The sequence below is a fragment of the Scomber japonicus genome, chromosome 1 (assembly GCF_027409825.1).
Source record: "Scomber japonicus isolate fScoJap1 chromosome 1, fScoJap1.pri, whole genome shotgun sequence".
Taxonomy (NCBI): domain Eukaryota; kingdom Metazoa; phylum Chordata; class Actinopteri; order Scombriformes; family Scombridae; genus Scomber; species Scomber japonicus.
The window spans coordinates 14,260,760-14,284,381 of NC_070578.1; the positions used below are offsets into that span (position 1 = coordinate 14,260,760).

The following is a 23,622-nucleotide window of genomic DNA, read 5'->3' on the forward strand; positions in this document are numbered from 1 at the left end:
AGAGAGAGAGAGAGAGAGAGAGAGAGAGAGAGAGAGAGAGAGAGAGGGAGAGAGAGAGAGAGAGAGAGAGAGAGAGAGAGAGGGAGGGAGGGAGGGAGAAAGAGGGCGTAAGAAGGTCCTTAAAGGTTTATACTACACATCTTATAAATTTGTCATGACATAGTTTTTATGTGCTGCTAATGAGAGGGAGTCAGAGAGTCAGAGAGAGGGCAAAGGACCATGGGAACACTCAAGCCCTGCAGGGTATGGGATGAGGAGGCCAAAGATAACTTCGCTCATTTGGGTTTTTTTTTTCATTTACAGTGAAAGAGACAAATGACTTATACATTGAGGGGACACATGCTATTTCTGCAATGTCCACTGCACACATAAGCCTAAAGAAAATGAAGAGACACAGGGCGAATCTCAGGAAACACATACTGTAAAGTGAGCTACGACTAATGGGAAAACAGCACATCGCTGATGTCAAAACAAGCCAGGACTGGAGTCACATATTCATTTTCAATCGATCTGGAGAGCCTTTCATTTATCACCAAAAAATATATGCTTATAAGAGTGAAAGGCTGCAGACATGGTGAACAACAGTAGCAAAAAATACATTGTGGATAAACCAAACCCACTACCATAGTTTATCAAGTACAATGATCCTGAATCAGGTCTGTGTCTTTAATTGTGCTTTCACCATATAAGCATCTTTTCGCATCACTGCTTCTTTTTTTATGGACACAATATTCACAATTGTGTATGCTGAAGTAGTACTACTCCCTAAAATGAAATGTAATTGATCCTGCTTTCAGCTAAAAGTTATGCCGACTTACCTTGAGAGGTTTGGGTGCATATATATTTCTTGATCAAGGCATCTGTAGGTTGAGTGTAAAGGCTGAGAGCATATTTGAGGGACTTCATATCGGGGCTTTTTTCGAGAAAAGTTTTCTTCAGCCCATTGCCTCCGGCATGGAAGTATTGCTACACAAAAAAGGAAAAAGAGAGAGAACAGACCCGCTCACATTTATGATTTCACAAGGACAACAAAAACTTTGGAACACAATGGCAAACTCCTCTGAACTTACACATAACATCAGGAGGCAGTTGTCTGAGAAACAGCCTACGATTATGTGGACAGTATGTATTTTACAAGGAGGAGCAAACACATAAAGAGACCAGACAAGAGACAGCAGTAATAGCCACTTTTGCAGCTAATTACCATGCATTTAAATCAGAAACCCATGCTTGGATGGTTAATGTACATTTGTGCTGATAAGCCTGATAGCTCAGGACAGACAAGGCTCTGCTTTCTTTTCAAGTACTGTCACTACCCCCACATGCAGAAGGTAGGAGGCTGGCCATGAACAGATCTTCCGAACAACAGAGGTGTTACTGACAAGAAGTATTTGGAGACACTCTTCTAAAAACTTTAAATCTTTTATTCATTTGTGCTTCTTATGTGTTTAGCAATCTCTCCTCTATAACACATTATCATTACAACAGAGTGTAGTTATTGGCGTTTTGGCAGAGTTTGTCAAGTCATGATCTAAGTTTTAAAAAAACCTCACCGTATCTGTGTTTCTGATTCGTGTCAGGTCAGTACATGGGCACTGACTCGGCAGAGTTTTCTGCCTCACAAGTGACTTATGAGTCACAACATTTGACAACATGTGCCTTTTATGAACTGTATGTAATCTAGTATGCAGGGGGTGAATCATGGCTGGAGTTTATCAAGAGAAATAAAATAATATAGCACACAGTCAAAGAGAAACTGTGCATAATAATATAAGAACTAGCTGACTGAAAACAATAAGTACATTTTTTAAATAAGCTATGATTTTTGTAGCGTTGTAGTACTCAAGATCGGTCCGGGTCTCAAGACCACATTTTTAAGGTCTTGGTCTTGTCTCGGAATCAACCATATTTTTATTCGGTCTTGACTCGGTCTCGGACTAGCTGGACTCGGGATTGTTTCTCAAGACCAGATTTCAACATAACAGAAGGCTATAAGAGAGGTTTGAGGCAGAGCTGCAGGATTGGGTGGAGGTGTGTGGGGAAGTTGATTGTACTGTTGAACGTAACCGCTGTGAAACAACAAGAAAATAACGCTTTACTGATCTGATTCACCGGCTTCCTTACTGTTACTGCTCACTCTCTTAATTCACTCGCCCGCTCCTGTGTCTCAGCGGGACGGAGCTGAAGGAGTATGATTTGAGGATATGAGCGATACAGCAAAATACGAAACAGTAAACAGTTTTTCTCTCATCATGCTATATACTCTCACCGGCCACTTCAATAGGTACACTGCTTGTGCAGTCTAATTCAATCCAATACAGAATCTCTACTTTAAATTCTACTTTTATGAAGTTTATACATGTTCAGTTTTTGTAAACATTGTCAAAAAGTGATAATTCTACTTTATGTTTATTATTTAGGTCATAGTGGGTGATGGTGGTGTATTAGGGTGCATTATAGTGAATGGTGTTCATAATATTTTGTCCACCCCATTAACATACATGAGGCAAAATACTAGGAATATTAGTCAATATAATGCACCCCAGTACACCACCACCACTTAGTACAGCCTCAGTGATAAATAAATAAGTAGAATTCTCACTTTTTTGACAATGTTGACTTGGTCTCGCCCGCTTAAAGTCTTGGTCTTGTCTTGGTCTTAGTATGCTCTGGTCTTGGTTAGGTGGTCTTGACTACAATAATGTTTTTTTGGCACAAATGGGCAATAAACCAAGGCTATGTTCACAGTTATAAAACTGTAATTCTTCTAAACCATCAATGATAGTGGCATTGGATGAAATTATGAATTGGGTTAGTAGAAGCTGCATTCTGAGAGCCTAAAAGAAGTATTGATGGTCAAGGTTTCCCCCACTCAGGACTTCCCAACATCATACAGGAAGAATTATGAGTTCAGTATTTAAATATATTCAATAGTTTTTTCCCCCTATCCTGCTGCTTTCATCTTTGGTGTGGTTATAAAGACATTTATCCAAATAACAAATGTCATTCTATTCAATATGGCATGACATCACAACCAACAACACGGTGTTATTAGTCAAAGAAAGCATTGCATTGCTTGTCGGAAGCCCTGTGTTGCTGCAAGCCTGCAGTGCCGCACTCCCTCTGACAAGTCGACCAAGTCACACTCCCTCTGGGAAAATTACCTGCCAGACTTCTTTCTTTGTCTTCTTTACTCTTTCTGTTCTCACTTAACTTTTTTGTTCTGTCCTTATAGCCTTCTTTATTTCTTTCACTGTTATCTTATTTTCTTCCCTCCTCCTAGCCTTCATTTTTTATCATTTCTGTTTTTTGTTCTTGTTTACTTTCTTTTTTCCTTGTTCCTTTCATTGATTACTTTTTTCTTTTATTCCTCTCTTTTCACAGGGCTTTACCGGGGTTTGCATTTTGTGGTGAACAATGTGGTGCTACACTCTTCTCTAGATTTTGTGATGTGATGATGTGATCAGTAAGTAACAAATACTCTCAAATATATCTCTGTATATGTAATATGTAAAAATCTATTTGCAGGGACAGAGGGAACCGTTGTTTTTATTCTACGATCACTTATAGGTCAAAGTTCAAAGAAAGATGCAAGCTGTGCATTATTGGGAATCAGTCCAATGAACTGCATGCAACTTTGTCCCATATGGACTCCTGCATGGGCCAGTGCATTTATTAATTATCCTACTCATTAGCTTACACAGGTTCAAAGTAACTAACACACATAATCTTTGCTGATACTCATCTGAACACATATATGCCTATGTGTGTGTCTATATATATATGTATATATACGTGTGTGTGTGTGTTTGGCTACTAAATACAGTATGAACCTTGTTTAGATTAAATGTTTTAGGATGTTGTGCCAGTAATATGAAAAGTATAACGTGCATAACTCTCTGCATACTGTTTCTTGAGCTGATTGCCCAACTCTCCTAGGGCATTACTGAACTGTGTTAATTGAATATCCTCATTGGAATTTTGGCGACATGATTGATCTGAAACATGCAGGTAGTTTCCTTGGAGACCGCAGTATCAATTAGTTTTCTCTGCACTTTATGATGCAGTGTTCACCCCAGTGGTACCTTACTATAACTCTCCTTGTGTCTCTGTAGAACAGAGGTTTGGTCTCGAAATTGTCTCATATCCCTTCACAACAAATGTCTTATAGCAACAAATTAACACTGCTGCACTGCACATTCTCTTTTGCTGAAAGGCTTTTGGCATCTTTCATTGTTGATATCAATTACATCTCCTCAGATGGACCTAGCATAATTTCCTGAATTCTAAAACCACTATGGTATTATTTCCAAGAATGTTGAAAGGTTTTTTGGATGCATCATTTTCTTGCAGCCACTGAATGTCTCATCAAGACACATCAAAGAGATATTAATTTTATAACAGCACATAGATTTAAAAAAAAAGAAAAAAAAGAAATCCAACCAGCCCTTGTTAAAAGTCTCCTTTGTAGTTTGTAATGTGACCATGAAGAATATTTCTCTCAAAGTAAATTTTTTCCAGCACATGAATATCTGGACATAAACATATATACACTCCAAGTCCACTTAACTTCCAGTATTAATGCTTACACTGCTTTTGATTTCTACATTTTAACGTATATGCACCAGAGAAACTGACAGGTTTTCTTTGTCCTTGCATATTTCCGCTCTGATTTGATTTGTGTGGCTGTGCTGTAGTTGATAAAGGTATATGATAATGTTTACCCATCCAGCTGTCTCCCTTACAGCAAACAGTATAATCAACATAAAACTCACCTTGATGGTGGGAAGCACAAGGTCCATGGCTGCACACTGTCGTGGAGTCAGACTTCTGGCTTCCTCTCGAGTGACGTGTTCCTGGAAGGATACCAAATAAAGTCAAATACTACAGCTGGTCGACAAGTCACAGATGTTTTTTCCAGCATTATGGTAATTGCCTTAGGTGAGTCATGAGTTATGAGATTGAACATTTACTTGCAGCACAAGTAAGAGTGTGTCTGCCTAATTTGAACCTTGCTGTCTCACACAGCTAAATGTTTATTCTAACCATGAGAAATGTTTTCTCAATTTTAATTGAAGTTTTCTTTATTTTTGAATTTATTACATTGAACAACTTCAGACACAACCTTATTTTCCATATGTGTATTTAATAAATTATAGACAAGATATCATGAACCAAATAACCATTGCAAGAATTGTTACAAATGTTCTGAAAATAACCGCATTTTGGAAAAGCTTTGTGCTGGTTGAAAAGATCCCATGATATACCTACTTTAAAGGAGGCATATATGGCTGCCGTGCTGTGAAAATTTGCATCCCTAAAATTAGGGGCTGCACATATTTTCTACAATATAGATTTAATCAACAACAAGTCTATTTTAAATATTTTAGAAAGCAGGTGAGACAAAGACACTTCAAGATTTATGCAAAGATGACATCTCTTTTATTTGCAAAACTGCAATGGGCCCACTTAATTTTTATTGAATGGGTCCCATTAATCTCCTCATCCAATGGAAACATGTGCAGACACTGGGCTTCTTCTCTGATGAAAATGCAGACTTTAATTTAGATATAATTTTTCCCAATTAATTTTGATGGTGCAAATTGAAAACTCTTTTTTAAAAGATTATTCTCCTCCGGATGAATTCAGGAATGAATTGTCAGAAGGAGATTACACAATGCCATCCCCCTCTGTAACATATTGTTATATGCAGATGGGATTTATGGAGGTCAAATTATGTGATATTCAAAGTGGACCTGCACATAGCATTATTTCCTTCGGATTATAGCCTGAGTAGTTCTTCTGCTGTTCTATGAGCCTATGCCATTACTTGGGTTAAAAGTCAGCACTTGAATAATAGATGTAATGTAATAAGTACAGTAACAGGAATTCATTTTGCATTATAACCCCTGAAGTAAATGCTTTAGTGATGAAAATAAACATATTGGACCACATGAATTGAATAATTCATTAAAATGAGATGAAGATCACTCAGGATCAGAGCTAACAAGAGGATGATAAACCACCTTAATGCTCTGGGAAGGAGACACAAACACACCCATCTGTGTACTAGTACCCAGATGTTGCCTCAAAGGACATCTGAGTCCCACAAACACCACAAACATGAGTATGGACAAACCAACTGGTAAACACACTGCTATGAATGCAGATGAACTCACATTCAGCTCACATCCTCCCTATGACTCAGAGGTAAAGTACCTCTCTGGTACTGTCATATCACGGTTGTTAGTAAAACCACAGTGTAACCATTGATCCATTCCAATGCCTCACTACACAAAACCCGAGGGATTAAACATCCTCAGGTCACATCAGCAATTAGACACCAGCTTGGCCTAGTGTTACACTGAGCTTCACTGTATAATGTCAGAGCATACAATAGCTTACACGTTTCTTCTTCTTTTCGTTTTTTAACCGCAGCTGGCTACCAGCATATTAGGTGCATAGCAGCTCCTCTTCTGTAGGCTTCCAAATGACATAATTCATCTATCCGGGCTCTAACAGGCTCTACTGAGTTTCTTGTTGGGGCTGTAGTCTGTGTATATCTGTGTTATCTATAATGTCAGTGATAGACAGTTAATTATACAATGCATAATCCATGTTCAGTACAAATAGAGATCAGCGTGCATGTGGAGTGCAGCCATAATACAAATTTTACTGAGATGACAACTATGTTGTTAAAAATCCCTGTTCAGACAGTAGAGGCTATGTGTAGTGATGAGCACCCACCCCGGGCTTATCTAAAAATTACCTTCAGTTTGGACAGCTGTCCCAAGTCCTTTGCTGCATTGAAGATCATCTGAGCCCCTTGCTGTTGGAGAAACACATATTTTTTTCCATTATAGCATAAACACTCAACAGATAAGTATATGAATAGAAAAAATATTACATTGCATGATTACAAAGTGAGCAAAATATGAATTCATATCTGTAATAGTGTTTAGCTGCCACGGTTATTTTGGAAACTCTAAGTAACAGAGTGATGGTTGGTGTTTGAAAACTACTGGAAATTATGCCATTCAATTGCAAATGTGTTTCAAACAATAACAACAAAATGTGTAAATGAAATATTCCTGAAATAAAAAATGGATACTGGACTCTAACAGAAGGATTAACAGTTTGAAAAAAAGTGTTGTTAGTGTGTGAGTATTTCGAGATGTTGTTTTATGTCATGCACTGTAAAGTGTGTGTTATGAGGGAGCAGGATAGAGCTGAACCGATGGAGGACAACAGAGACAGGCAAGTGAACAAGATGAGGGAGGTAGAGGCCACTCAAAAAGAGTTATAGAAAGGGAAAGAAACAGATAAATGATCAAACTCACACTCTGGTCACTCAGAGGAGGCAGAACAATGGTTCTCTCAATGGTGTTCAGAACAATCTTCCATAGCTCTTTCAGGACTCGTTTCAGCACAGTCTTCTCACAAATCTTGGCAAATAACATCAAACTGCAAAGCAGCAAAAGAAGGGCATTTGTCAAATAAACACTTGAAGCATATGTTTTAAAGTAAGCCAACATGGCTTACAGCTCCATGTGATGACGTCTTCAAAAATAATATGATTCAGTAATGAAAAACACCTGTGAGTCACAGAATAAATGCAGCAGCTTTATGCTTTAATCTCACCCTATTGTACAAGTAGGGTCTCAGAGACAGGAGGAAGGATTTGATATTTCCATATTATTAAGAGGATTCCCTGTAATACCCCATTGGCCTCAATGTTGCTTTGACAAATTGCTGAGAGCGATTCCCAGAGCTCAGCTGAACCATATTATCACTATGGTTCTTTCAAGAATACCACAGAAGTAAATACAGTTCCTAGGTTGAATTAATAGACATTCAAATATAATACTGGTCTTCCCTTTTTCTTTCTTCTAAAAACACGTCATTATTATACTGCTGTAATAATTTTATTCAGCTGACATATTTGGAAGACCTCAACTAAACAAGAATTAGAAATGGAAATATGATTAACAAATAACTTCATCATGTCTGAGGACAGAAACATCATTGGATAAAGTGAGTACAAGAGATCATCAGCAAATGGGATTCTTTTTTTTTCTGTTTTCGTTTTTAGTCCTTCCCACCAGTCAATAAAGCAGCACCCAGACAGACAACAGCACATCCAGACAAAAATTATTCATTTGAGTGAGATCACTCAGAGGCCAACTGTGGTGGCAACCCCAGTTGGTGCTGAGCAGCCTGGCAATAATGTTGAGCCAGGCTCAATAAAGAGCAACATCATCCGAGAGGGTGCTATACTAGCAAGTGTCATAGATCTAGAATCCAGGAAGTCCAGGACTTTCTGGACATCATCTCACATACTTTTGCAGTACATTGTATGTGAGTTTCTGCTATCCTCTTAAACTACTGATCTGTTTGAAAACCAATTTCCAAATGCCAACGGTGCATTTTATTATATTCCAATTTTAATATACCCAGTACAATATGAAAACAAATTAACAAATTTCCCAACCTCTTATATAACATTGCTTAAACATAGAGTTTAAGCAAGTGTGATCTCGAAGTTATAGACAAAACTATGTTTTTTAATTCTACATTCATTGCAAGAGCTTTAGTTACTATTTTACAACAATTTCTTTAAAGTCCCTTATTGTAAACTGAAACAAAAATCTGTAATCTCATACTTAGGCAACATAAACATAGATACAAGAGGACTAGGCATACATTCTGTATGTGTGGAAAGAGGCTGCTGAAATATTAATGGTTAATGGTAGCCTTTTATTTTGTTAATCAACCTCAACATATAGATTCTAATGAAACCAAACTAACAATGACTGTTCAAATTATTCATCAGCTTTGAGACCAAAACAGTCAAACATGACAGCAATAGATGACTGAGCTTTTTTACTCCAATATTTGTATCAAACACTTTCAAGAGAGGGTGGTACTTAATGTAGACCAAAGTGTAAAACTGTCTTGCATGTCAGAGGTTAATCTCAAACCTTGCATTCAGCAGATACCCACTTTTTATCCAGAAGATCCATAAGAGGCCGGAGAACAGTTTCTGCATCCATGGCAGCGTTGCTCCCTTTAGCTGAACCTTTCATCTGGACCAACTCCTGGTTCATCTGCTTCACACAGTCCTCGATCACAGGTTTGAAACTGGGTGATGGAAAACATAACCATCATTTAACACATTTTGTATGTTAGGATGTAGCAGTCACAGGTAGCACTTTTTGAGAAATTGCAAGCTTGCTCCTGCTGGTCCTATTAGGTTATTGAAATGGTGTTATAGCAGGGGTGTCTTTTGTTCAAGCTGAGATGTTTAAAATCTTGCTGTGCGCATAGCAAGAGCTGGAGTCAATTATATTTTGAGTGCATGTCTGTCAATACCTAAGCAGTCTTATGGTACAAAAGATATTTGCCTTAATGAACATGATCCCACACAGACACGCTTGCACACACTAATGCTCACCTGGAGCCGAACACTCCGCTGAGCTCATCAAGCACCGTGTTGAGTTTATTCTGCAGCTCCTTGAGCAGATCACTGGCCTCTGCATCCAGCTGTCAGTGGGAAAAAGACAGTTACTAAATCTTTAAACTCCATACACTGGCCCACACTGACTAGAACTCTGTATCTCTGGAGGATGCCTCAACTGGGGTGGGGGTGTTGGGAAGGACGACAGTCACAGAGGAGAGGTAACCTGGCTCGCTGGTGGCCGCCCACTCATCCTGCCTGCCATCTGTGAAGAGCAACGTTCTGAATACAAATGGACGGATCACCTCCGAGCTCTGCGATGATGACTGCTTGCCGAGTCATGAAACTTGGTGTCAGCAAAGAAACAGCCAGCTCGTGGTCTCTCAAAAGGAAAGATTTCTGTGCACTACTACACAGTTACAGCAATAAGAGTGTGCTGTCAGCCAGCCTTAACATTGTAACATCTCAGGAGAATAAAGATACTGTCATATATATTCATAAAGCCTTGAATCTACAGATGTTCTCAAATTTAAATCTTCAGACTGCCTTTTTATGTTCAGGAACAAAATTGTTGCTGCAAGGGAAAACTTTGGTCTTGTTTGTTTCATTACTGAATTCATTTAAGTATGCAGTTATTCAATGTTGTTTTACTTTACGAGATGGCAGTATAATGCTTTCTTAAATTCATGTACTGTGTGCCTAAAAATCCATGACACAGTGACAAATCAGACACAATCTCCAATGCACAATTTTGATAATAAACATGCATGGCATGTGTTGGCTTTCTGCAGCACCATATGTATGCATGTGATGGATGCGCATGTTGGGTCATGTTTGCATTCATGTTTGTACTCATCTGTGATTTTGGTGAGATTTTGAGAAGATGCATGGGTGGATATTGAATATCTGGGCTTTAGTTTTGTGTCAGTAACTGCAAGTATGAGTGCATCTGCGTTACTGTTTGTCTCAGTGCATATGAATTATGTTTGCCATGTAAAATGTCCAAATATTGATGTTTTGGATGGTAGTGGAGAACACACATTGCTGAGGCTGAGTGCCTGAGATGGATGTGTGGGGCCAGGCACTGTACCACATGCATGACAGATCGTCGCATTAGACCTGATAAGCTTAGACATCATCTCACACATGCTAATGGTGGATGGCTCAGCTGGGGAGCGGATGTGTAAACTAAACCTTTTATAGACATTGTTATTCTGCAGACATGCCTGTATCTGCAGCACAACCAGGATAGATCTATGTCTGTGTGTGTGTATGTGTGTTCACTGGCACCCATGTTTCACACTGCTGTCACTTCAATAGACGTGATCGCAGCATACAAGATTTTTCTGTCACCGAGAAAATTGCCCATAAAGGTTGGAGATGTTATTTCACTGTTCAAGTAACGGATAAGATCTTTTCAAGTGATAGCAGAAAAATACAGCAGGCCGTGGTCTTTTATCAGTCCTGTTGGCCTGCGGAAAGTTTTAGACTGGCCTCTAATCTGTAGCCCAGCAGTCTCTGAAATTGAGATTCTCGTTTTTTCAAGAACAGTGTGTATTAATGGGAATGCTGGAGAGGGAAATCAACATGCTGTTAGATAAACCAAGGCACATGTCACCAGAAAATTACATTGTGACTCTGTATGGTTACTGATGCGCCAGTCAAATGTCTACCTGAAGGCTGCAATACCATCAGAAGGGCCTACATTCAAAGGCATGCGCAGACATTTATATGTCCTGGCAAGTCATTTCTATGTCTTGCAAAGTGAAGTAGTTTTGTAGAGGGAAAATATCAAAGATTAATCTCTTTAAATGTCAGGTTAGCGATAAAGTCGAGGATTAGCCTGGAAATGGGATATGATGCTGAGAATCGAATGATGAATGTCATTTATATAAATATATATTGGGTACAATGAATAGATCCTGGAATGTTTTGCACTCACCATTTGCAGAAACTAGTTTAAGCTGTCCGTATGTCACACACAAAACATTTTGCACGTAGCAACTGAAGCCATCTTTTATTCAAGGAATTAAACTTAATGCAAACATTAAGTTTAGAATCTATGAAGCGCATGGCTCCAATATGGCAGCTAGTTTCACTCAACACTGACTGTTATCCAGTCTTGCAGAATGTACAAACTTTACCCTGGCTGACAGCCTATCAACAGCAGCCCAGCTTTGCTTCTCTTTGCCTGTTTCAACAATATCTACTCACTGGCAGTTTGTTACTCCGAAACACAGTTTGTCCTAAATTACTAACAGTGCCAAGTAAATAAAGGTTTAATAAAGCACCGTCTCTAAAGTGAGAAAAGCATATTAGCAAACAGGGTGACAACCAAAATAAAGCTTGATACCGATCTGGGGAGATCAGTCCGTGATCGTTCTTTAAATGCAGGCACTGTAAGAGATTATTGCTAATCTCAGTTATTGGTAACACTATGATAACAGCTCTTGGTAATTACATTGGCTCTCTGGGAGTTAATTGCTGATAGGGAACTATTCTGTAATGAATAGGCTGCTGTGCAGAGAGGAACCTAATGGAGAACTTTCACCTTAAAAACACCTCAGATGCGTAATTAGCATTCAGGAGAAATTACTACATGAATGTCCATTAACAGTGGATATTCACAGTTTGACTTTTTTAGGGGTTGTAAAGACTTTAGGAGTCATTATTCATCAGACAATAATGGCGGGATCTGCTAACTGTAGCCTCTTTCACACATGTACTGCAACCCTGAAGTTATCCGGACATGAAGCAGCTGTATGTGAGAATGTAAATGTCCAGTTCAGTGTGACAGGAAATTAAACATGCTTTACTAAGCCACCTCCCAATTACAAAGTTCGATTGAGCCCATGTGCGAATACAGCAGATCATTTGTCAGAGAATTCACAGTAAGCGAGTGGGGATTTTGATTGACATTTCTATAATGCAGCTGGTGTTGGATAAATGCTAATGGAGGATGGGACTTCTTGTGATTTCTCATAAAGAAAAAACTGTTTTATTTCTGGTGGAAAACTTAAAAAAGCCACATTATAACCAAAGCTCACTTTTTGCATCATGTCCTGCCTTCTACGTGCTCTACCCAGGCACCATCACTCACCTAAACCAAATGGAGTATTTCCAGTAGGTGAGAACATGTCTGACATGGAAAGTCTCCTGTTGTGTGCTACATGTGTGAAAGGGCAACTCTAGACAATGTCCAGACATGATTCTCCAGACATTGTCAGGAGTTCATCTTAGAAAACAGCTTGTGAGGAGGTAGCAGCAGCTCAGCTGAGGGCACAGCTGGAGAGATTTGTAAGTTTTTGAGAAGCTCATTAAACACGGTCTGAAAAATTATTTCTTAAGCATTTTGTGACCACGGCCTGGGGAATGGATAGAGATTATCAAAACCACAGCCAGCAACTTGGTTAGTCTCTGACTGCCCTCTTAACAGCAGGGGAAAAACGGGTGACGGGAGACAACGAACTAAAATAAATATCACACTTCTAAATTAGCCATGGACAGAGTATCGGCAGACAGAAAAAAAGCAAGCTAAAAATAAAGACGGGATCCTGTGGGTTGAGCTACTATCCCCAGTATGTGGGGATGGTGAGCTTCAGCAGCCTGTCTAGAGGGGTGATGGGTAATTCAGATTCCGTATGCTCTGTGGCACATGCTGCTGGAAGGGTTGGGGGTGGGGTGAGAAGCGTAGGAGCGTGAGGGGTGGGTGGGAGGGGGGAGGGGGCGTGCTTTTTCGTATCATTCAGTAAATGGTGGGAAGGGGTGTTGACGAGTCCTATTGCACACACCTTACAGAAGGACACAACCCCCTCCTCCTGGAGACAGAGAGAGAGAGCACAAAAAGGAAATGGGGGAAACAGAAGACACAACGACAGGAGACAAAATGCAAGGCAAGACAGGCGTTAGATACTGGAGAGAAACATGCGTGTAAGTCATAAGAAGTCGTGGGGGCTGCTTCTCAGGTTAGACTGACAGACTGACAGACTGACGGGGGAAATATTCAATGGTGTTTCAAACCCAGCACACAGATTTAAAGGGTTTAACTCAATATTTACAACAATGTTAAAGCGACACATGTTATACACAGGGGGGATTAGAGATGAGGAAACAGTAATGGGTTAAGAACACTAATCGAGGTAGAAATCATGAATGTGATATTAGCAAACTGAAGTACATGTCACATTAATCTATTAGATGGTAACATACAGAACTGAGGGAGGGATTACATCACAACACCAATGGGGTCAATTCACTTTCACTTCAAATAAATGTATTGTACATAAATTATTCACATAATCATGACATTTATTTCTCAACAGAGGGCTGATCTGAGAATGTAAGTTCAAGCCTTCATATATATATAACTGGTATCAGTCCTGCTGAAGTGCCCTTGAGCAAGACAGTCTCCTGCTGAGGGACGTTGTATTGTATCTAACCTTGTGGTTTACCCTTCCAGTGGAAGAGCACAGATGTAAAGGGAATTTGTCTGCATGGATCAATGCATATTTGCATTCTAATAATTTATATATGGTGTAAAATATATATTCTATTTATGTAGAGTAAACATAGAATTGAAAATGGATTGTCCCAAAACTGGACACAGACATAGCAGGCAGATACACTTAGGTAGGTACAGACCTGTTTGCCACCCATAGACTCAAACATCTTCTCCAGTTGGACACGGAGCTGTTGGATGTTGTTCAGAATGATGCAGGGCTGTAAAAATACAAGAATAAATGTAACTACAGTGTTGAATGAATGTGTGTGTTTGCAGTTATTGGTACTATACTGTAACAGTTTGTGAGCTTGAGAATAGCCCATTTAATTGAAAACACATTCAAAGACATCAGAAAAATCTAAAGGGTAACAACAGTAAAATCCATCAGTTTTGATTTCCAGAAACATCATCCATACAGAGATGCAAGGTTTCTGCACGACACTGACAGTCAGCAGAGAAACGCAATACATAATACAATGGGGAGAGAAATGTCTGCACTGAATATGTCAGGCATTATTGATTCACAGCTCCACAACAAGTTTAACAGATGACAGACATTAATCACATTGCTTTTTATAGAGAATGTGAGTAATTCTTCTGCGTTTTCAGTCAGTCACATATTATATACATGATCTGCCCAAAAAAAAATATACTGACAAAAATACAACACTCCAAAAATTATGATAGTGGTAATGGATGGCAGTAACATGATAATTCTGTGCCCCACAGGAATAGGATGATTGGTGTTTTCAATCCACAAAGCAACCAATAGTGTCTCTGCGACAGCATAATGGCTTGCTCTCTATTAGATTTATGAGCATATTTGTATGGAGTGATTAAATATTCCAAATATGAATAAAAGCGACATAGATTTCAGCTACATGTTTCTAGCTTAGGAGCGATTGAAAAATTTAGAGCAGGGGATTGAGCAACTGGACTGAATACATCACAATCTAGCCTTGCTGGTACTTTCACTTTGGAGAAATTACGTAGGGGTGTAACAGTTCACAAAATCCACGGTTCAGTATGTACTTCAGTTTTGAGGTTATGATTTACTACAATTTTGGTACAGCAGAAAAAAAATAGAGCAGAATAGGCCCAGCTGTATGATAACATTTTGGTTCATCATTAAAAATTGTAAATATCCAATTATATATTTGTTAATTAATCATAATGATCAATGAAACAGTTTGCCTAGTTCAAAGCAGCTACCAGTATTAATAATCTGATGATGTCATATTAATATATCAGTTAGAGGAACCAAACCACTTCTGTTACAGCAGCTACATTTTCTTCTCTTACTACATGCTGTTTGACTATGTGAAAGTCGAATGTTTTTATTGTTGTTCTGAACAGCTTCACTCAAAGGCAGAGTGAAAAGCTGACCATCACAGAGAGGGGAGGGGTACGGAGATAAGGCATATTGTTTCACTGCAGAGATAATGGAGCGTATTTTAGTGATGCATTTGGTCAGTGTTATGGGTCTATACTTTGTCATTCTGACAGCAGCGACACTATAGGGTAACCAGGCTATCTTGGCTAAGCTGACTAGCATACAAGCATGCTATAGCTAAGCAATGCACTGCTAAAATGTTCTGAGTGGAACTAGAAGTATTGTTCCACATGTCAGAGTAAGTGAATTAAGTAATTGTTAAAGCATATTCTTTGTATGACTGCATGCACTGTATTTTTTTTAAATAATTAAAAAATAACATTATAGAGCAGGGGTATTCAATTAAAATTCACTGAGGTCCAATTTATGAAAATGTCCTCAAGTGAAGGTCCAGAATATCATAATGTCTGTGTTATTTTTCAGTACCTTGAATTTACATTGTAGTTACATCAGCATCTGTGTCTAGTGGGTAGATTGTAGACTGTCATAGAAATACAGTAGAATTATTTCATATGGCAACAACATGTATTACTATTTACACTGAACTTGTGGGATTCAAATAAATAATAAAATGAATAAAATAGGACTAAAAAAAGAATAAGATACATACATTTTCTTTTCTTATATCAAATAAAGATGGCATTATAAATAAAGTGCATTGTGGAAAGCTTTTGATTGTGCTTCTTAAATAAAGTGCTTAGTTTTAGCTCTTATTTGCCACCTCTCTGTGTGTATCTCACTGACAGTCAAGTCTCCCCGCATGTCCGAATGCACAGATTTGATCGGCTGATCAGCATCACGTGAGAAGACTTGTTATACACAGTGGTCTGTGAGTTTCTAAGGATCGCTCCACTTTTGCCATAATAGCTGGTGAAGCTGTGCCAGTTAAAATAAAGCACTTGGAAAAAATTTAACAATCCTCAACTTTTCATCAGTTACAGGTCAGGCATCGGACTGCGGTCTCCTATTAGTGACCTCTGTTACAGAGTTTAGCTTCAATTTGATGTAACCCTGCCACTATATAACTCTATGTGCCACTTTTATTTCATTTTTTCCATCATCGATCCCTTCAGTCCTGTCTCAAGGAGAGACATTTCATGTTTTCTCTGGAACAATTGTAATGAGCTTGTCAGAACTGTTAAGAAACATCTGCCTCCCCTGCTAGTACCCCATGTGTTATCGTTCACTTCAACTTCAAAAACCAGTGTGGATAATTAGGCCACTCAAAAGGCTCTGTGTTTAGCCATCCGTCACATTAAACAATGGACAGAGAGCTCAGAAAATACCAATGACTTTACCCCATCAGCTATGGGCTACAGGGTGAATAATTGCATCTGGGTTAATAGAGACACTTTGTTAAGTGCATTACGGAAGACAGGACAGGGCTAGGCATACAACAGACTAGGCTGCTATCTGAAACATTTGCCATATGGTCCCCATGCCAACTACAGATAGAGACAGTCATCATGGATGCACCATCATCTGGTTTAACATATTTGTATTTATACCAAAAAAAAAGAAAAGAAAAATCCAACTCAAAGTATTCCTTTCTATAAACATTTGCAGACTTTGAGTGGGCACTTACCACATTCTCCTTACTCAGATACAAAGGAAAGTCCTTGGATATGATTGCAGCATATTGCAGAAGAACCTTGTTGATAGTCTGCAGGGAAGGAGAGAGACAGCATTATAATTATAATTTGTTTGCTGTTTTATTATTGAAGCACTAGAACATACTGAGAAACTTTAAGCAGTCAAAACTTAATAACGAGATTATATAAAACAGAATAAATATGCCAAAGAGTCTTCTTAGATAGTCTATAACTGTGAGTTATTACTCCCTACAGGAGTATTCAGGTTTCACTTTAAGCTTTCAAAAGAGCCTGACCTTCGCAAAGCGGCACATGAAGTGAGCCAGAGCCTGTGGGTTTGGACACTCCAGCTTTTTGATAATCTCAAAACTCTGGTTTAGTTGAGTGAACACATCCACCACTGAACAGGAAAATAGGGCGTGCTCTGAGGTCTGCTGGAACTGTAGCAGGAAAGAGAGTTTGACACAGAGGCAAGCGTGTAGGGGTTGAGAGAAGGAAAAGAGAGAGACAGATGTAAAATCTCAGATCTTTAAGAGAACAATCAATTGTTGAAACAATTACTCTGTAACAACAGTATATTGCTCACTGAGCAGGAATCTAGACCATGTACTGCTGACGATGTGAGGAGGCACAGTCTGTATGATTAGTTGATACCAATAACATGCCACTTAACTGTCTGAAAATCTCTCAAATGTGCAGTTGGGCCTTACAATAAATGAAAAATGAAGTCCTATATGTATTCATGATTGACATTAAAATCGTATTTAATCACATATTCCATATATTTAAGTAAAGATGGTTCATGGTTTTCACTTTTAATTGTATCCAGTGGAAATCCTGGATTAAATTTCAAGTTCATGTTAATGAAAAATGAAAGCCAGGAGGTATGTGAGCTTTATGGAGTCAATAGACATGAAGCATGATTGAGAAGGAAACCAAAAGCTTAGTTCTCTTTTATCAGCTAAAGGAACTTATGAGACGTCATAATCAGGCTGTGGAACATTTAGTGGAGTACTGCAGCCATTTAATATCTCTTTCACTTCACTACAAGTCAGAAAAACTTGTAACGGATAAATAAAAAAGACATGGTCAAAATCAATACAGAACTGTCAGTGTTTCTTCATGAAATTATATACAAGAAGTATCATAAAGAAAAATATATATACAGCCCCCTTCATTCAGATACATATGAACACATATTTACACAAACTAGTGTTTCAGGTCGGTCAACAATTTCTGTGCCAAATGTTTTGTGAATCTTTTCCCCTTTTTGTCTTAATATTGCCTAATATCCTTCGGTGCCTTTTCCTGCCCTGAAATCAAAATTTCCTGTTTTTTATCCATTTCAATTTGCCTGGAGGCATGTGTTCTTATCTTACAATGCCTCCAGGCAAAGATTTTAATATCCTGTTCATCAAGAGGTGAATTTTGTTTGTTTTCTTTGTGAATAAGGAAGCAGTCTTACGTTTCTCAGCTGGTTAAAGGTAAAGTTTTATATTAATAAATCATTTAAGACAGTACTCACTCCATCTTTCTTGTCCCTTTCCAGCGCTCCATTGAGGAAATCCATGGCAACATCCTCATTCTCATCGAGCCACTGAATGACAAATGGCTCGAACCACCTAACAAAACAAAGCAAAAAAAATCATTGTTTGAAGTCATTTCTAGAATTTGGCTCAATTCATCTGTCTAAAGCACCAGATGTATCACGGTATACTATGAGAAGATTATTCTAAGGCCAGGACTTTTTATCGTTTAAAAATCATAGGGAAACCAATGCACATTGGCGTTGTCAACATTAGGCTCCAGGGTTTTTTGACTAGCACTGACTCTTTCTGACAGAGGAAATGCAATTAATTTAATTCTGGACCACCCCAACCCTTGCTGATGCCTGTGTGTGGATGAAGAAGGGACTAAGGAAGTGGGTGGAGCTGGATAATGCTCTCAGTCCATCTGCAGCCCTAGTGTATGTGGTCATACCTTCACCTGCACCATGGCATGGACGCAAGGTATGCAATTCTGCTTCATGCGGTATATCAGCTGTCAGGAACACGCTACACCAAAAATGTAGGTTTTAAAGAAAAGCCTGTGCTGACCTTAGATTTGAGAAACACTGGTTTACTGACTATTATAGCCAAACAAACCCTAACCTATGACATACCTGTATTATCTACTGCCCTTGCATTCTGACATTTTTGCCAGAGAACGTGGCTAAACTAACATCAGTGGTACATGTCAATAATGTCAATAATTAGTATAGGGTAACAGCATTTTATCATGTAGGCATAGATGACATGAGTTAAAGGATATGGGATACATTGAGTTGGAAACTCAATGTGGGGAAAGGTGAGATGGTCAAAGCACCTGATATTCTCGAAATGATTGGACAAATAAACAAGTGTTTCGATTATAGCTGTGTAAAAACAGATGTAAAACAGAATAAAAATGAAAAGTAGCAATTAAACATTGGTGCCAGGTTTGAGAATTCTCAGCTGCCCTGCAGATGTCCATTTTGTCCACAACAATTAACATTACTATTAACATTTTAATTTCAAATGAAATGTAATGTTTGCAGTAGTCATACAGTGTAGTAAAATTTAATGAACTTTAGGAAGTGACATTACGGGAAGGACACGAAAAAAATTTGGCATACACCCTGACAGCACACACCCTGACCACGGTCCCAGGTGGTCTGGACTTAGCCCCGGATCTTATCAAGTCCTAGAAACACCCCTGCCAATGCCTTTAAGGGAGATCAATGAAAACTGATTACACTTTACTCAAAAAGGTATACCAAAAAGACCTAGCAGATTTCAGTGTTGTTTTGGCTAAGGCTGCAATTTATGCATGCATTGATATCAGGTTTCAGTTTGTGTCGACAGATTAGACTGCAAGGCTGAGACAGAGGACAGCAAAGGACAGGACAGGCCAGGACGGATACGTCGGGTAAGGAAGTACATTTGTTAGAGGAATAATAATGCTGTTCTGTCTGTTTCACTTTGCCATTTCCTTGTTTTATATAATGCCTGAGCCTGTCCTCAGAGGCAACGGATGTCCCCCCAAAACAGCTTTGTACTCTGGCTAAGGGCATATGCTACAGGAGGGAGAGCCAATAAATGAAGTGGGTGTGGTAAAAGAGAAGGAGTAAAGAGACAGGCAAGGGAGAAAGACTGTGTGTGTGTGTGTGTGTGTGTGTGTGTGTGTGTGTGTGTGTGTGTGTGTGTGTGTTGATGTGTATGCTTCTGGAAGAATCAATCCTGCTAGGGATGGTGTTTGAGTGACAGTGCTGGAAAGGGGGAGGGTGAGTCATTACTCTGATAGACTGGCAGGATGAGTGAGGCATTGCATTCCCTGCTTGCATTACACGTGTTATATTGCAGCTATTCCTGCTATGCTGCACATGATTATGCAAGGATAATGGAAAACAGGGATACGTGAAAAGAAGAACAAAAACCTGCTTTTATGCTATAAATTTGTCTCCTCATCCAAAACAATTTATGATCAGCTTGTTTAAAGGCTTGGTGTAATAAACTGCCACCACAGATTATCGGAACATGACAGGTTTACAGATTCAGTTTAAAAAGGACCATTGTGTAAGATTTATTGGAGTGTTGCAGACTAAATACCTGTAAAACTAATGACATAATACCGTCAGCCTCAGCGTAGTTCATGTTTACTGCTAATAAGCAAATGCTAGCATGCTACTCTAACGTGCTAAATTCAGATTTTTTTAGCATTTACTTCCCCCATACCACTGAGCGTAAGTGGCACCTAACAGAGCCGCTAGCATGGCTGTAGACTCTTAGTCTTGTTAACATTTTGTTTTGCTGACACCAACAATTTCGTAGCTGGTAAGGACCGGCAATAATTAGGTTAAGAAATGAAAACTGAACTGCAATGAAATTTCATCTTGAAGCAACTTAGCAATTATTTTGTTATGTTTCTCTCTGCTCTGGGTCATCCAGTCTTATCATCATTTTAGTGTTTTGTAGCCTGGTTTGTTTTAAGATTAAATTCTATCCTTTCTGCAGTTTCCAATTAGGCCTCCAGTGTAATGTCTGCATACTTTTCCTCATACAGTATGTATATGCATATACAGTATGTGTGTATGCATGTTTGTGTGTCTCTACATGTACGATACATGTGTAAAAAGAGAGGTCACTTACAGAGAATACTCGGGCGAAACACCTTTGAAGGCCGGCAGGTCACGGACGTACTCGTTATGGAACCATTTGACTTTGAAGTGAAGATTCATGTATTCGGTACTTTTGCATAGGCGGTGCTTGTCATGCTCTGTAATGCAAATTAAAACATGGGAAGGGAACATGTTATCATATCAATATATCCACTTGACTCACAATTCTAAGACAGAGAAACCTAAGCTGTAACACTTATGAATCTCACACATAGGAACACCTCTGGACTGATCAGAGAGCATAAAAATTGTGGGTCATCACTGCAGTATAGAGTAATATGAAACAGTAAAAGTGCTCAATGTGCTTTGAAGAAAAGACTGACCCATCGTTCCTTTGTACTGCTTTGTCCTCAATAAAACAAAAAAGTACAGGCAGAAAGACAGAGAGAGAGACACACACACACACACACACATACACACACACACTATGGATGTGCAAACATCTTAATAAGCATAGAAAAGACCTGGGTAGCAGTGGTTGCTTTTAATCTGACATCTTAACGGGCTCAATTATGTACAGCCTTGAGCTATGGAAGAAGTAGGAAATAAAACCCAGCCTGTGACTGCATCCAGTCCCCTTCAAAACAAAGAAAGCCCATGAATGGCTGCAAACAAACTGAAGCTAAAATGGATTAAGACTTTCGTGTCAGCTGACATGGCTGCTGAGTCATTTAGTCCAGCTCACTGCAGACATTTCAGAACAATTAAACATTTCCATGGGATCCCCCGGAAGAGCGATGGATGGTGATGGCACAAGAGAGAGAGTGAAGAAAGAACAGAAGAGCAAAAGGAACCAGTGAAGTAGAAACAGTGAGAAAGATATGAGACAAAAAGGAGGAGACCATGGGAGAAAGACAAATAAGATAAAAAAAGTATTCTGTTATTGCATTGGTGAGAATTTATTAGCAGATGAGGCAATGGCGGTGGAGGAAGAAACTGAAAAAACAAGGGTGATCAGCATTGTGGTGGAAATATCATGGCAGCTTAGAGGAACATTTGTTGTATCATGAAAAATAAATTGCAACACAGAGAGCTAGATGAAGACCAGTGGGCATGTTAACATGTCATACAATAAAGACTAAACCTAACAGGAGAGAAGAACAAAAGCTTTGTTCCAGATTGTCCTCACCCAAACAAAACAAACAATGTCTGCACAACCTACATGGTAGAAGTGGCAATCAGAGCTCAAAACACAATCAAAGGTAAAGCAGGAGTGAAAACGCGTACAGATACATGATGGGTGTAGACAGTTGTATTGATTAAAAAAGAATTGTATCTGTTCCATCATATGTGCATGAGATGGACAACTGAAAAAAGCAGCTTTCTGTGAAGAGCTTCTCCTTTCAGCTATGGTGCTTTGAGCTAAATTCTAACATCAGTATACTACATGCTCACAATATCACAATAACAATACTAGGTAGGTAAATGCAGCTATTATTAATATTTGAACCATCTTAGTTTAGCTTGTTAGTGTGCTAAAGTTTGCTAATCGGAACTAAACAGTACAGCTGAGTAGAAAATCGTTTCTTTTTTTCTGGACAAAATTGAACAGCATTCCATCAAATACATTGTGAGATATTTCAGTCGAGACTAGAGCTTCAAGGATCAAATGATGAATCAATCAGTCAATTAATCAATAAATAATTAATCTGATTGATGATAATAATTGTGTTTCTTTTTAAGACAAATGCTCACACACTATGCTTCCAGCTATTTCCAGGTTCCATTTAGTCCTCTATGACAGTAAAATATATAATATTAATATTTGGATTGTAGACTGCTGATCGTGGCATTTTAGGTTGCAACTTAAGCTTTGGAAAATAGTTATTGACGTGTTTTCTGACAAGACCAAACCACTAATTGATTAAATGATAAACTAATTGGCAGATTAGTCAAAAATGAAAGTAATCATTAGTTGTAGCCCTATTTGAGACCAAACGAGTGGACTGGCCATCCACTGAGCCATGCTGATATCATGAAGGGGTTTGTTCAAAAACTTAAACCACCGGAGACTAATCCCATCTCCTGCCAACAGTAAATGTTGGGTTAACATAATTGTGCTCACTGTCTTTCCCTGACATTTAACAAGTAGTTTTAGCTGTCTACTTTTAAGCAAACCTTATCCAGAGACTTGGTTGTTGATCACTCAGCTCACATTCAGAATGATCATGTATTTGCTTACATTATAGTGCTTTGTGAAAACAAAGGCTTCCTAAATTACAGTGAACAATCACCTTGTAAATGCTGTTTATACATTCCATGGCAAACCTCCCTCCTAACCTGAGGCAAGTTGCCATGATCTCCCTCTCCCTATCTCACTCCACTGCTTGCTGTGTGTGTGTGTGTGTGTGTGTGTGTGTGTGTGTGTGTGTGTGTGTGTGTGTGTATGTATCTCTTCGTCTCTGTGACTCTGCATTGTCTTGTTTCACTTTTGTGTGCAACCTGTTAAGTTTGTCTGCCTAGATTTTATTCATTATACAAATA

The 23,622-nt window shown here is 38.8% G+C and overlaps 1 protein-coding gene across 1 annotated transcript in view; it reads right to left on the reverse strand.

Moving 5' to 3' along the window:
- Positions 1–23,622, reverse strand: part of LOC128355943 (protein unc-13 homolog C) — a 96,110-nt gene that overhangs the window by 4,934 nt on the left and 67,554 nt on the right. Inside the window, exons 19-29 of the mRNA XM_053316371.1 lie at positions 21,110–21,236; positions 18,469–18,565; positions 17,240–17,383; positions 16,937–17,014; positions 14,099–14,176; positions 9,455–9,543; positions 9,004–9,141; positions 7,341–7,464; positions 6,770–6,829; positions 4,776–4,856; positions 819–966 (exon numbers count right to left, since the gene is read on the reverse strand). Of these exons, the coding sequence (XP_053172346.1) occupies positions 819–966; positions 4,776–4,856; positions 6,770–6,829; positions 7,341–7,464; positions 9,004–9,141; positions 9,455–9,543; positions 14,099–14,176; positions 16,937–17,014; positions 17,240–17,383; positions 18,469–18,565; positions 21,110–21,236 (1,164 nt within the window). The remainder of the gene's footprint in view (positions 1–818; positions 967–4,775; positions 4,857–6,769; positions 6,830–7,340; positions 7,465–9,003; positions 9,142–9,454; positions 9,544–14,098; positions 14,177–16,936; positions 17,015–17,239; positions 17,384–18,468; positions 18,566–21,109; positions 21,237–23,622) is intronic.